Source organism: Stylophora pistillata, chromosome 3, assembly GCF_964205215.1.
Source record: "Stylophora pistillata chromosome 3, jaStyPist1.2, whole genome shotgun sequence".
Lineage (NCBI taxonomy): Eukaryota > Metazoa > Cnidaria > Anthozoa > Scleractinia > Pocilloporidae > Stylophora > Stylophora pistillata.
This window is the reverse complement of record NC_142521.1, coordinates 33,769,392-33,780,964: the sequence shown is the minus strand read 5'-3', so window position 1 is coordinate 33,780,964 and position 11,573 is coordinate 33,769,392. Positions and strand designations below refer to the sequence as shown.

General features: G+C 39.4%; 2 protein-coding genes across 2 annotated transcripts in view; one reads left to right on the top strand and one right to left on the bottom strand.

Moving 5' to 3' along the window:
• The window catches only part of LOC148735741 (uncharacterized), a 14,628-nt gene extending 5,459 nt beyond the window's left edge, over positions 1–9,169 (top strand). Inside the window, exons 4-7 of the mRNA XM_088752991.1 lie at positions 6,715–6,871; positions 7,520–7,583; positions 7,789–8,262; positions 8,729–9,169. Coding sequence (XP_088609117.1) covers positions 6,715–6,871; positions 7,520–7,583; positions 7,789–8,262; positions 8,729–8,859 — 826 coding nt within the window. The 3' untranslated portion in view covers positions 8,860–9,169. The remainder of the gene's footprint in view (positions 1–6,714; positions 6,872–7,519; positions 7,584–7,788; positions 8,263–8,728) is intronic.
• A 1,401-nt stretch (positions 9,170–10,570) lies between these two features.
• LOC148735740 (uncharacterized) lies at positions 10,571–11,513 on the bottom strand. The gene has a single exon (XM_088752028.1). The coding sequence runs from the start codon at positions 11,511–11,513 to the stop codon at positions 10,920–10,922; it is 594 nt and encodes a 197-aa protein (XP_088608154.1). The 3' UTR covers positions 10,571–10,919.
• Between the last annotated feature and the right edge of the window lie 60 nt (positions 11,514–11,573).

The following is an 11,573-nucleotide window of genomic DNA, read 5'->3' as shown; positions in this document are numbered from 1 at the left end:
TTAAAAATCACCAATATTTCAAATCCAAATATCGCCTTTCGTGGCAATTTTCAGTTATCATTTTCACCATGCGGTATAACTCAGAATTGGTTCAGGTTAAGCTCATGATAAGTGGAAATGGCGTTGTTTTCGAGGATATAAAATTAGTTGGGGCTTTTCATTTCCGCACGGAAAAACCAGGCTGAACTTCGTGGAAATCGCAACATCGTTATTTACTTCACGACATAATCTAATTAGGCACCCCTTGGTTAAATCCGGATCCGGAATTCCAAGCACACTTTAGAGAGTTCGGGCCATAACCATTTCTGGATATCGATGTCGAGCTTTGTGATTGGATGAGGTCAAAACCAAAACAAAGCAAATTTGGCTGAGAGGTACTGGCAACAAGAAGAAGTTGAATTTTTCTTTTTTTGTGGCGGCCATATGGTCGCGAGCTGAAACAGAATTCGCTAGTAAGGACTGGACGCGAGATATCATTAAAACGATTCATTTATTTCAAACATTCAACATGCATGACCTCTACATCCTCGCATTCTGGAAGAGTACAGTGGATTCTTTCCGGTTCAAATTCTTTGTAACGCTGTGGTCCTTCCACCCAGAGCTCCGTAGGAATAAAAGCTTCTCCGCCAGCCTGGATGTTACTGTTGATTCTCCATTGATTTCCCTATTTTCGGTTACAAGAAAACCGATTATAGAAGGTTGAACCGAATAACGCGCACTAATAACAATAGGGACGAAAGAGGTGTGACATCGCGCAATCGTAATAATTTCATTTCTCCCTAGTATAGATCGACGAAAGACAATATCCTGCTTCTCTCCGATTTTTAATTAGGCATGTATCAATTTTCAGTCCAACAAGCCTTTACAAAACAGTAACAATAAGGCAAGAAAATAATAACATGCCGAACCCTGCCGATGTGCTGCTCTTTGACATCTTCTAAAGTGTATGTCTTCTTCTGCGATTTGCTGAATATTGGACTTCTCGTAGAGCCTCTGGAATGTGTTCCATTTCTCATGGAAAAAGGCAAGTCGGTGCTTGCGGGTCATACGTGTTATCGTCTCACTTTGAATAATAAGTGGTGTTCCATGTGGAGCTTTGACCTTGAGATAATGATGCCTGGAAAGTAAACGCCAATAAATACATGAGTGGGATTCAAATAAAAGCTAGTAGTCACAAGCGATTTTAAGACAACTACACAAGATCGAATTATATGCAAGAGAATCACACAAGGTATTTTGCGCAATTGATCGATTCGCGGAAGAATCTAGATCTGAGATTACTATAAATTCGGTCCTATAGGTTTAAGTCAGCAATAATGTAGCCTTTACACTTACCCTTTGATTTGAAAACCCTGTATGGAAATTTTTTACAGGTCTATCACCGCAAAATGTGAAAGCACGTGCAGTGTTTTTAAACGAGTTTTGCAATCACAGATAAGTCTCTCTCGTGCTTGTGGGCGAAAAATTCGCTCTTATCAGTCCGTGTAGTTAAACTGCAACCTTTGTTTCCGGAATGCTGTCAATAGAGACAATTCGGAAAGGCTTTTCACTAGTGTGTTTTCTTTATTTCCATCATCATACCGCTCTTAGCGCAAATTTTTCGGATGCGATACCTGACAGTAATACAGAGCACATGAAATGTCTTTTGTCCACACGATTTTCATTTAATATAATTATTCATTTTTTGTGGCAATTTCCTCTGGATTGGAAACTGTGCGAGCTCTACAAAGAAATCGCTTGCACCCGTACCCCGAACAGATTGAGGATGGATGAATCTCTCTGCTGTCAAGATCGAAATTGATTTAAAAATTTCTTCCAGAGCTCCTATTTAAAAGTTTCTTTGATTGCAGCACTGACCCTAGTCCGCGGCAGATCATTTTTTGTGCCACAAAGACGACTTTGTCTCGAGATATAAAATGCGTTCATCCATGCTGTTAGCCTGATCTGAAATTTACAATGTAATCTTTCGCAGTAAATGGTTTGAACCCGGGGGTAACATGTGAAGGTGTAGTCTGATCGTCCGGGTGAGTGTAGTCCTGAGAAGGACTGTTGTCGGTGGCAGTGACTGACGTTTCGACAACCTGTGCGGAAGTCATGTCGAAACGTCAGTCACTGCCACCGACAACAGTCCTTCTCAGGACTACACTCACCCGGACGATCAGACTACACCTTCAAATGTAATCTTTATAAGGTCCAATAAATAATTTTCCTTTTTTCCTAAATTGCCCGACCACAACGTATGATTAAAATTTATGGCTTACGCGATACTCTGGCGATGGATCTGGACAAAATGGATCCGCCTAGTAGTTTGCACACTAACAGACTTTCAAAATCCATGCACTCGATTGGAATTTAAACAGACTGGAAGAAAATTTTTTCCAGTTTGTAAAAATATTTTTTTCAGTAATCCAACAAAATGTTATATACCTGAAAACCTCAACTAAAGAGAGGTTACTCCCCAATCGAGCGCTTCGCAAGAAGCACCTCCACCCGACTTTTCATTTGGATTTTTCTGTCTCGTCATCGCGGCCGCCATCAATTCTTAGCTCAATGTGTGTAATAGCTTGTCTTCTGTAATTTTATAAAGTTTCATGGGATGTGGCTAGGGAACAAAGTCGCTAGGGTTTGAATAAAGTAATGAATGGGTTTCTTCGAGGTCCCATCACGACACCCATGTTGGTGACATCATTAAGTATCCAGAACTGGCTATGACCCGGACTGTTAGAAGTTAGCACCGCGTTCGATCAGGAAATCAATACAGTAAGCTAGCCTTGCATAGCCAACAATGACAGATTGTTTTTTATCCCTGCTCTCATTAACAATTGGTCCATGCTTTAGCGTGCACTATCGAGTTATGGAGCACGCGGGAAGTTTAGAGAGCACGAAAGAAGCGTAAGAGTTGCCCGAGGCGATAGCCGAGGGCAACTCTAACTTCATGAGTGCTCTCCAAACTTCCCACGTGCTCCATAACTCGATAGTGCACAGCTGAAAGCATGAACCAATTGTTTTAGAACATAGCCGGTGGAATTGTGCATCAAATCCGACGCGAAAAACGGACAACAATATCAGTTAAAGCGAATCCTGATGGCGCTGATGCCGAGTATCCTTTTCCTTTGTTTTTCTCTTTTTCTGCCTCATTTAAGAACTCTAGCCCAAGGGAAAAGGTCCAAACATTGTCTTCGTTTTCGGACTAGTAGGCCGGGTGTCTGTTTGTATCCATTATTGTCGCGAAATATATTATTTTTCCCCGCGCTAACAATGGCCGCTCGCGCGAAAAAAAAAATTTCTGGCGAAGTCGGATTTGCTGACGCTATCAGCGTGCACTATCGGGATTTTGAGCACGCTCACGTATAATGGATTTGATTGCGCGACTCTGCTAGCTATGTTCTAATTTCAAATTCTCATCCATTTCCTATGGCGAAATTGTTTACGATAACATTCCGTAAGGTAACGGAGGGCGCCTCTCTTTCTTTACGTATTAGAACTCCTATGAGTTTTAAGAAAGCTCCGGGGTAAACTTAAGCTTCATTATGGAGAAAGAGGGCATTTCAATCCTTTATAACTGCAGGTCAAATGCTCGTTGTCGAAGACGTTGAAGACGGGAAGTAATCCGTGAATAGATGCGACACACTCAAGCATTTGTCACGCAAGGCTGAAACTGTTTCAATCTTGTTCCCATCTTGTAATTTTACGGCTACGAACATCCATGAATAGCGTTTTTTAACAAACCTTTTTTTATATGATAATTTTTCTTATCAGTTAGTCATTGCTGTGAAACTTGTTAATTTCGCAGCGGGGATTACCTAGAAGAGTCAATAGGCAGAACACGAAACAACAAATGGCTATAGAAAAACAATAGGGAAAGGATCAAAAGTCAGAGCAAAGGCGAAACAGAGGCAAAGAACAAAATGATTGAAATAGGAGAAGAATACCAAGTATGGAGCTGGAAACAGAATGAAATAGATATGGTGAACTAGATCTGAGGACAAATGTATGATAAACGATGTGCCATTTAAAATCAGTACAACAAACAAAGAATCTTACCTGAGTTATGAAATTGAGACTTTTAGTTACAAAATTCACGGAAATTGGTCGGGCTGGAAACTGTTCGAGAAATAAAACAACTAAGTCGAGAAATTGTTTGTTCTTTTGATACTTCAGCTAATACTATTTCAGCTAATTTTGTGCCGTAAAGTCAATTTTGAACACCTAAAGACTGTCAGCAACAACAGTGTTGAGGCCGAAACAGATTTAATTTTAGACTGAGCGCCAATTCTTAGCATACCTTCCAGCAATTACACTTGATCACCTGTTCCGTGCATCACTGTTTTATTAGGCGTACATGTCCTTGCAACTTTTTACCTCGTGCTTGCGTTTTCTTGCAAGAAATTTATTGTAGAGAAAGAGTTACAAATGATCACAAGGTTGTTTTATTTTTATAGGTGTGGTCGTTAACTCAATCGAATAAGTTTGCTAAGCGTTCTAATTGACATTGCTTTTTTAGATTTTGACGGTCAAAAAGCGTTGAATTGGTGTCTGAGGTTATACTCCGATCAATCGCTGTTTTAACATCCGGGGCAACCCACAGGCTTTTGACTGTCGTCCTTTGAATTTCACCTAGGTGGGGTATGGAATTTGAACCGGAAGTATTAGGTCTTTCCAGTGGAATAATGGCGGTTTACCTTTTAATATGTAGGTACTTAAAGTGGATGGCTCAGAATATAGGGTCTGTAAGGTCTAAGTTGTGGAGTTTGACTAGTCAAGTCAATTGCTGGTCGTGCCTTTTACAAAAGATGTGACGATGAAATGAGGGTGTCAATAGAAAGATGGCTTTCACGGCTTACGGTTCCAGTTTTTCGCCATTTTTTCGGCTAATGCTATATTTTTTACTGTTACATTATTTTTAGGACTAACGGTTAACATTAGTCAATTTTTACGCCTAGCGGCTAATTTCTGCCATTTTATGGCTAACAGTTAATCCCATTGAGAACCACTAAGATCTACTGTAGCACCTGGGCAAGGCATTTGAACACGATTTTGGCACAGGGGGGCTGGAAACAATCTTCAAAAGTTAAATTTCCTGAGGGGAGGCGCTGTTGAAGCTTTGAATTTATCGACGCATCATTTTTTTCTTCTAGCATGATAATTTCAGTATCCCTCCACCAAACGATGTCATCTGTCTGATAATCACCGAGAAAAACCGTACCACAGTTTCCTCTTTCACTCACGACTGAGTCTAATGATTTTCCATTAAAAATAATTACCATATGAGTTTTCAACGGGGTGGGGGTGAGTCCTCCTACAGTTGTATCTCTGCTTTTCAGTGAAAGACCCTTCCAAGGTAACATATTCTATATCATCTATCTACTTTAAGAGTGTTCTTCTCGTGGCCGAAGAAGCGCAGGAAGGGAACAATCAAATGTGTTTCTGTCGACCTTGCGTGACAAACGCTCGAGTATGTTGATTTTCTAGTAATATCAGATTGCTTCCCATCTTCATCGTCTTCGGCAAAGAACATTTGACCTGCCGTTATAAATGATTGAATTGTCCTCTTTCAAGTCCACAATGAAGCTCAAGTTTTCCCTCAACACTCATAGGTGTTCGAATACGCAAAGAAAAACAGGCGCCCTCCGTTAGCTTACGGAATGTTACTGTAAACAATTTCGCCTTCGAAATGGATGAAAATTTGAAACGAGAGCAGAGATAAAAATCAATCTGCCGTGGTTAGCTATGCAAGGCTAGCTTACTGTATTGATTTCCTAATCGAACACGGTGCTAACTTCTAAAGTGTGCTTTGAATTTCGGATTTAACCGCAGGGTGCCTGATTAGATTATGTTAAGGTTTTCACAATGTTCAGCCCGGTTTTTCCGTGCGGAAATGACAAGCCCCAAACTAATTTTTATATCCTCGAAAACAACGCCATTTCCACCTATTATGAGCTTAATCTGAGCCGATTCTGAGTCATACCGCAGGGGGAAAAAGATAATTGAAAATTTGCCTCGAAATGCGATATTTGGATTTTGAAATATTGGTTTTTTTTAAAGCGTTATGTGATGTCAAAATTAATTTAAATGGTTCCGTTTCAGTCTCGTGATTTTTCCAAGAAAAAAAATAAAAATAAAACCATTTCCTTTGCCCTCATTCGATAAGAGACTGGTCGGAGCCAACTTGGCTTTACGTACCATGTTGGATATTCAGCGCCTCATATTCAACGTGTGCTAATTGAATAGTTATAATTTGAATTGAAATGGTAAATCGGCCACCGTTACGATTATAAAAGCTGACGTTTCGAGCGTTAGCCCTTCGTCGGAGCGAATCGGGGAATTGTGGGTTGTGTGTGCTTTTAAAGGCAGAAAAAGGAGCTACGTGATTGGTTGGAACATGGCAACGAGAAAAACACGAATAAATTAGTGGTATGAAAAGCGTTCGTTGATACCCGTGGGATTTAGACTGTCGGTTTGAAAGATGAGCTTTGAAAGATGAGCTTTGAAAGATGAGCTTTGAAAGATGAGCTTTGAAAGATGAGCTTTGAAAGATGAGCTTTGAAAGATGAGCTTTGAAAGATGAGCTTTTGTTCAAGAGTTTTCCGGCTTTCCGTGCTACCTAAGTGTAAGGAAAGACCGCAGATTGCCATGTGTTGCTTAGAATGGTTAGGTAGTTGTTGAATAGTTGTTGAATAACACTATTCGTAGCTTTGTTTATTTCCCCAACAGGTATGGAGATAGGTCGCCCAAGTCTCTTCTGGCCCGCATTTATGCTACAGCCTGGATGATAATTGGTATGATAATTCTGTCTACACTCACCGCTGAAGTTTCTTCAGGATTGGTGAGAAAGGCAATAATAACTCATGAAACAACTATAGGTCGATCTGTAAGTACCATGATAGATTTTTTGCTTGAGTGTAATAATTTGTATGGACCCATTAGATTGGTGGCGAAACATCAGCAGACGGCAAACTAAATCTTATTCAAAGCAAACAGTATTGATATCGTCGATGAAATTTTGCTCACATCTTGTTACGTATAGATCAGCACGAAACACAACATAAGTAAGATGTCACAATGTGACATAATGCATGCATGGCTTCCTTCGTTGCTTCGTTCCTTTTTTCCTTGGTTGCTTAGTTGCTTGGTTGCTGGGTTCTTTGGTTCTTTTGTTCCTTAGTTCCTCGGTTGCCTGGTTACTTGGTTGTTTGGTTGCTTTGTTGCTTGGTTGCGTGGTGGCCGCTTGGTTGCTTGGTTACTTGGCAGCTTGGTTCCTTGGATGCTTGGGTCCTTGGTTCCTTGATTCTCTAGTTCCTTGGTTCCTTGGTTCCTTGGTTCTCTCTTTCCTTGGTTCCCTTGTTCTATCCTTCTTTTTTTCATTTGTTCCTCCGTTCCTTCGTTCCTCCGTTTCTCCATTTTCTTTTTACCTTATCTATGATCATACAAATATCAAGAGGTTTTCTTTCCAAAACATTTAAAAAAATCATTGTTAATACTCTAAATAGGAGTGGATGTTTTTCTTCGTCTGTCACAGATCGGAGTTCCCACAGGCAGTCGACTTTTCTTTCGAAAGAAGTTTAGCCAAGCCACTATTGAAGGTAAAGCAAAATTACAACTAGCTAATCAAGTATTTTAGAATGGTAAGCGCCTGTGCTGTATTTCTCAGAACCCTTAAGTGTATAATATAGTGACTGAGGCCTCTATTGAAGCGCCATTGTTTAATTTTCTTCTTCTTTAGCTAAATACGATGTAATGTATTTTTTGCGATGTAATGTATTTTTTGCTCTATTTTTCAATGAACAGAGTTTAACACCGTCCAAAAACTGGAAGAACACTTAGAGCGCGGAGAGGCATCGAATAGAATTGTCCTGTACAGCTGCAAGGCCGGAAACGTCGCCAACAGCAACAAGCAGATTGTTCAAGTCTTGGAGCCCCAAATCGTTGCGATCCAACTGATGAAAATAGAAAACATCAACCCCACAAGAGATAGCGATATTCAATATGAAGATCAGCTTGCGAAATGTGTGAGGAAGAAGGTGGAAACATTTCTTAACTACGCCGGACCAAAAAAAGAAGAAATAGAAGACGAAAATAATGAGTCAGAGGAGACAAAATGTGATTTTGAAAAGAGCAATCATAGCAAGCTGAAAGAGTTTCAACCTTTCGAAGCGAAAGCCATCATTATTTACGCATCAGCAAGCCTCGTGGCTGTGACATTTGTTGTTGGGATTGTATTTGATTTGATCAGATCCCGTAGACAAAAATATTTTACCCAGGGTATTTCGTAGATTAAATAATGGAGATGGGTCTTTTAAAGTCACGATTAATCTATTTTATTTTAGTATATACCAAAAAAGGGGTTGAAGGCGCGCTCTTATTGGCTAACTCAAATTCCGCATACCCAGTGCTATTCATCTCTTAGGAACCCGCTCTGGATTTACAGCTCACTGCTCCCCTTCCTCCCTTCCCCCCTCCCGCAAAAAAGTAACCTTTACATATTGAATAAACCATATTTTTGTGCTATATTATTTCACTGTTTTACCAAAACAGCTTTTAATAAAATTGCTATTCACCTAGCTGCTCCACGACTAGGTGAATATCCGCTACTAGCCACCTTTTTGGTAATTAGTTGTTAGAGTTAATCGGCAATGCCCGTAGGCAATATGAAGCGAATTCTGTGTTCTGATTGCCTTGTTTTTAACCAGAGCACATTAACATTTACTTCTCTATTCTCTTCTTTTAGCTGATGTGGAAGCTTGTCGTGGTCGAAAGCAGAATGCAGTTGAAAAGAAGATGGAACGAAGAGCGGAAAAGGAAACAAAAGATGAAATGGAACTGTCAACGGTTCCCAGGATAATGGGCGTAAAAACCTAAAGGGGGAAAGGTTAACAACGATAGATACGTGTCTCAATAGAACACCTACAGCAAAACTAATTATTAACACTGCGCTCTTAGTGAACTGATATTAATTCAATAAAACCTTTTTTGTTTAGGATGATTTTGTTTTTGAAATTAAAACAAGAAATCTTCACAATGGGTCAAATTTAGCAAACAATATGGCCGGTTTTTATTCTGCATGCAAAATTGAGCTAATTAGAACATACCTACATGGACCTCCCCTAGTGAAGAAGATTTAAAAGAAATTATTACGAAATTTGATTTTGCTACCATCAATAAAGGATAGATTGCTTTCATATCATGGTCTGACCATTGCCTGACAGAAATGTCTCTCAGATTAATTTCCCAGCGACTGTATTGGAAACAACAGATCTAGTTACCCGGTGCCCAAAGCTTAAAGGCCCATATCCATCCGAGATCCTTTGCAGTCGTTTGTTTTTGTTTTGGAATCGCGCCATTGTCAAATGGCGAACTCTGATAGTCATTCACAAACACTATTTAAAAGGAAAACAAAGATTTGGTGAATAACACAGTAAACAAATTTGCAGCTAAATATTTGAGACTGAAAAATCATAAATCGAGTCTTTGTATAAAACACAAAGCTTACCTGATGTTGAAGGAAATTGTTCGGCTTCAACACTAAATAAAATATAAACAAATAACCAATATTGGCCAAAACTGATTTACTTTACGCATTACAATTATAGAATAATGACTTCTACAAATGAGATCGCTTACATACATATCTCAGGATCTCAAGTAAAAATCAGTCAAATAACTATTCTCACCTCGAAAAAACCTCCCCGGAGTCTCTAGTTCCATCGTAGGAACAATACAATAACATTTCCGCAAAAGCACTGTCTGTAGTGTTACCGAAACCCATGGTTGTTTTCCTTGCCCTCCATAAATCATACGCAGACCCTCGAAGTCGAATAACCTTTGCCGAGCCGGGCAGACTCGGCCTTCCTCTAGACCGCTTCTTCGGCGGCATCAACTTTTCAAATGACGTTTTTCACCGTCATACATGTAAGAATTAAAAAATATTTACTGATATGGATACTACGATAGTTTGTTGTTCGCACATGATTGAAGACGGAACTTTGAAAGCCCTAATTAGTAAGATGGAAGAAGATATCAAAGCGATTCCGCAACTACGAGGAAAATAGCATATTTTTCATGTATGAAAAATGATCCGGCCGCGCAAGGCATCTCGGTTGGAAATAGGCCTTTAAATAGCTATTTCAATCAGGTTTCAAGTCGAAGACTCAATCTTTGAAAATGAAACGTCTAAGAACTCGATACAAACGTTGTTGCAGTGTTGGCAACTTAAAATATATAAAAGTTTTTCAGTTCATTTAAGATTACTGGATGAGAGAACGTTTAGCTGATCGAAGAGGACACTTTCCGTCAATTTACAAAATGTGCAAAGTGTTCACAAGACGGAGACTATTGAAGATGCTACTAACAGCCTTTTGAAAGGAGTTAGAAGAGAGCTTCTCTAATCTTCATGTCATTAAAAAATTTCATGTAAGTGATGCTGAGTTTATCCTTCTGGATACGGAGTTGGTAAGGGATCCCGTTTATTCAATTGTTGGAATGATTTTGCGATGACCACTCTTGACGATGACGTACCATTTTTGACACTGGTGTAATGTAGGTTTTCATAGCTTGGCGCTCTTATTTCGAAATAGTGCGAAAGAATTGACGAGAGTTCAATAAAATATCGAATGTTTCAAAAACCAGGTGCAACAAAAGTGCTCAAATATTATTGGCAAAATGTGAAACTGACTAGCAGATGTATATGTGTATTATACTGTTTTCAGTTCAAGGCCTCACAAAACCTTTGCGAAGCAGTCGAAGAAAGCTAAACAAATTAATTCGAATTTCGGGCTTCAATCGAGCTTCATTATTTGTTTTGGAATAGTGATGTCCCAAATTGCGTCCCTCGTTCCAATGTTCGTCGACCTATACTTCTTCCCTCTCATTAATATCACATTTAAATCCTAATCCAAACCATTTCTTCTAGCGATAGGCGCTCAAGTCATGACGATTAACAGAATTCGAGTTTGCTTATAAAAAAAAAAAAAAACCCACATGATCATTCCTGCAAGTTTGGCGTGTAAAAGGGAAATTACCACCAGTGCCCACACGTCCTTTAGAAGGTATAGAAGTCCAATTGTAAACGAATCCATTCCGCGGATAAATTTCAAAACTGCAGGTCCTGGTGAATGAATCAGTGCCAAAAACCTCCTCTGAAGCTGTTCTGTTTCTCTTTTGCTTGAAAAAATTGGAAAATGAAAGACAGGATTTTTGTCGTGATTTCGCCGAATGAGTATTTCCATCTCACAATAGCTAGGAATATTCATTTTCTCGTCATAAATTCGTAGTCTTGGACAGCAAGTATTGAGTGCAGTTTTCATAAAACGAGGGATAACTCCTTGAATGCTCTTACTAGATGAGTTGTAATGAGCAAAAGGATGAAAATTGTGCCCGTACAGCCTCATACTGCCAAAGGATGGACGGTGAAATGTGATGCCATTTTCTGTGTTCGGCAAAACGGAAAACTTTGCACTTTTTCCACATACACGAACCTTTCCAAACCAAATCAAAATGCAGACTTTGCTCAACATTTCCAAGTTAACTAAAAAATTTGGTTCTGAAATGCGTTATGACACAGAACCTTTACCAAT

Excerpts from the sequence above, each read along its gene's own strand:
- LOC148735740 (XM_088752028.1), bottom strand. The coding sequence starts at position 11,513 with ATGTTGAGCAAAGTCTGCATTTTGATTTGGTTTGGAAAGGTTCGTGTA.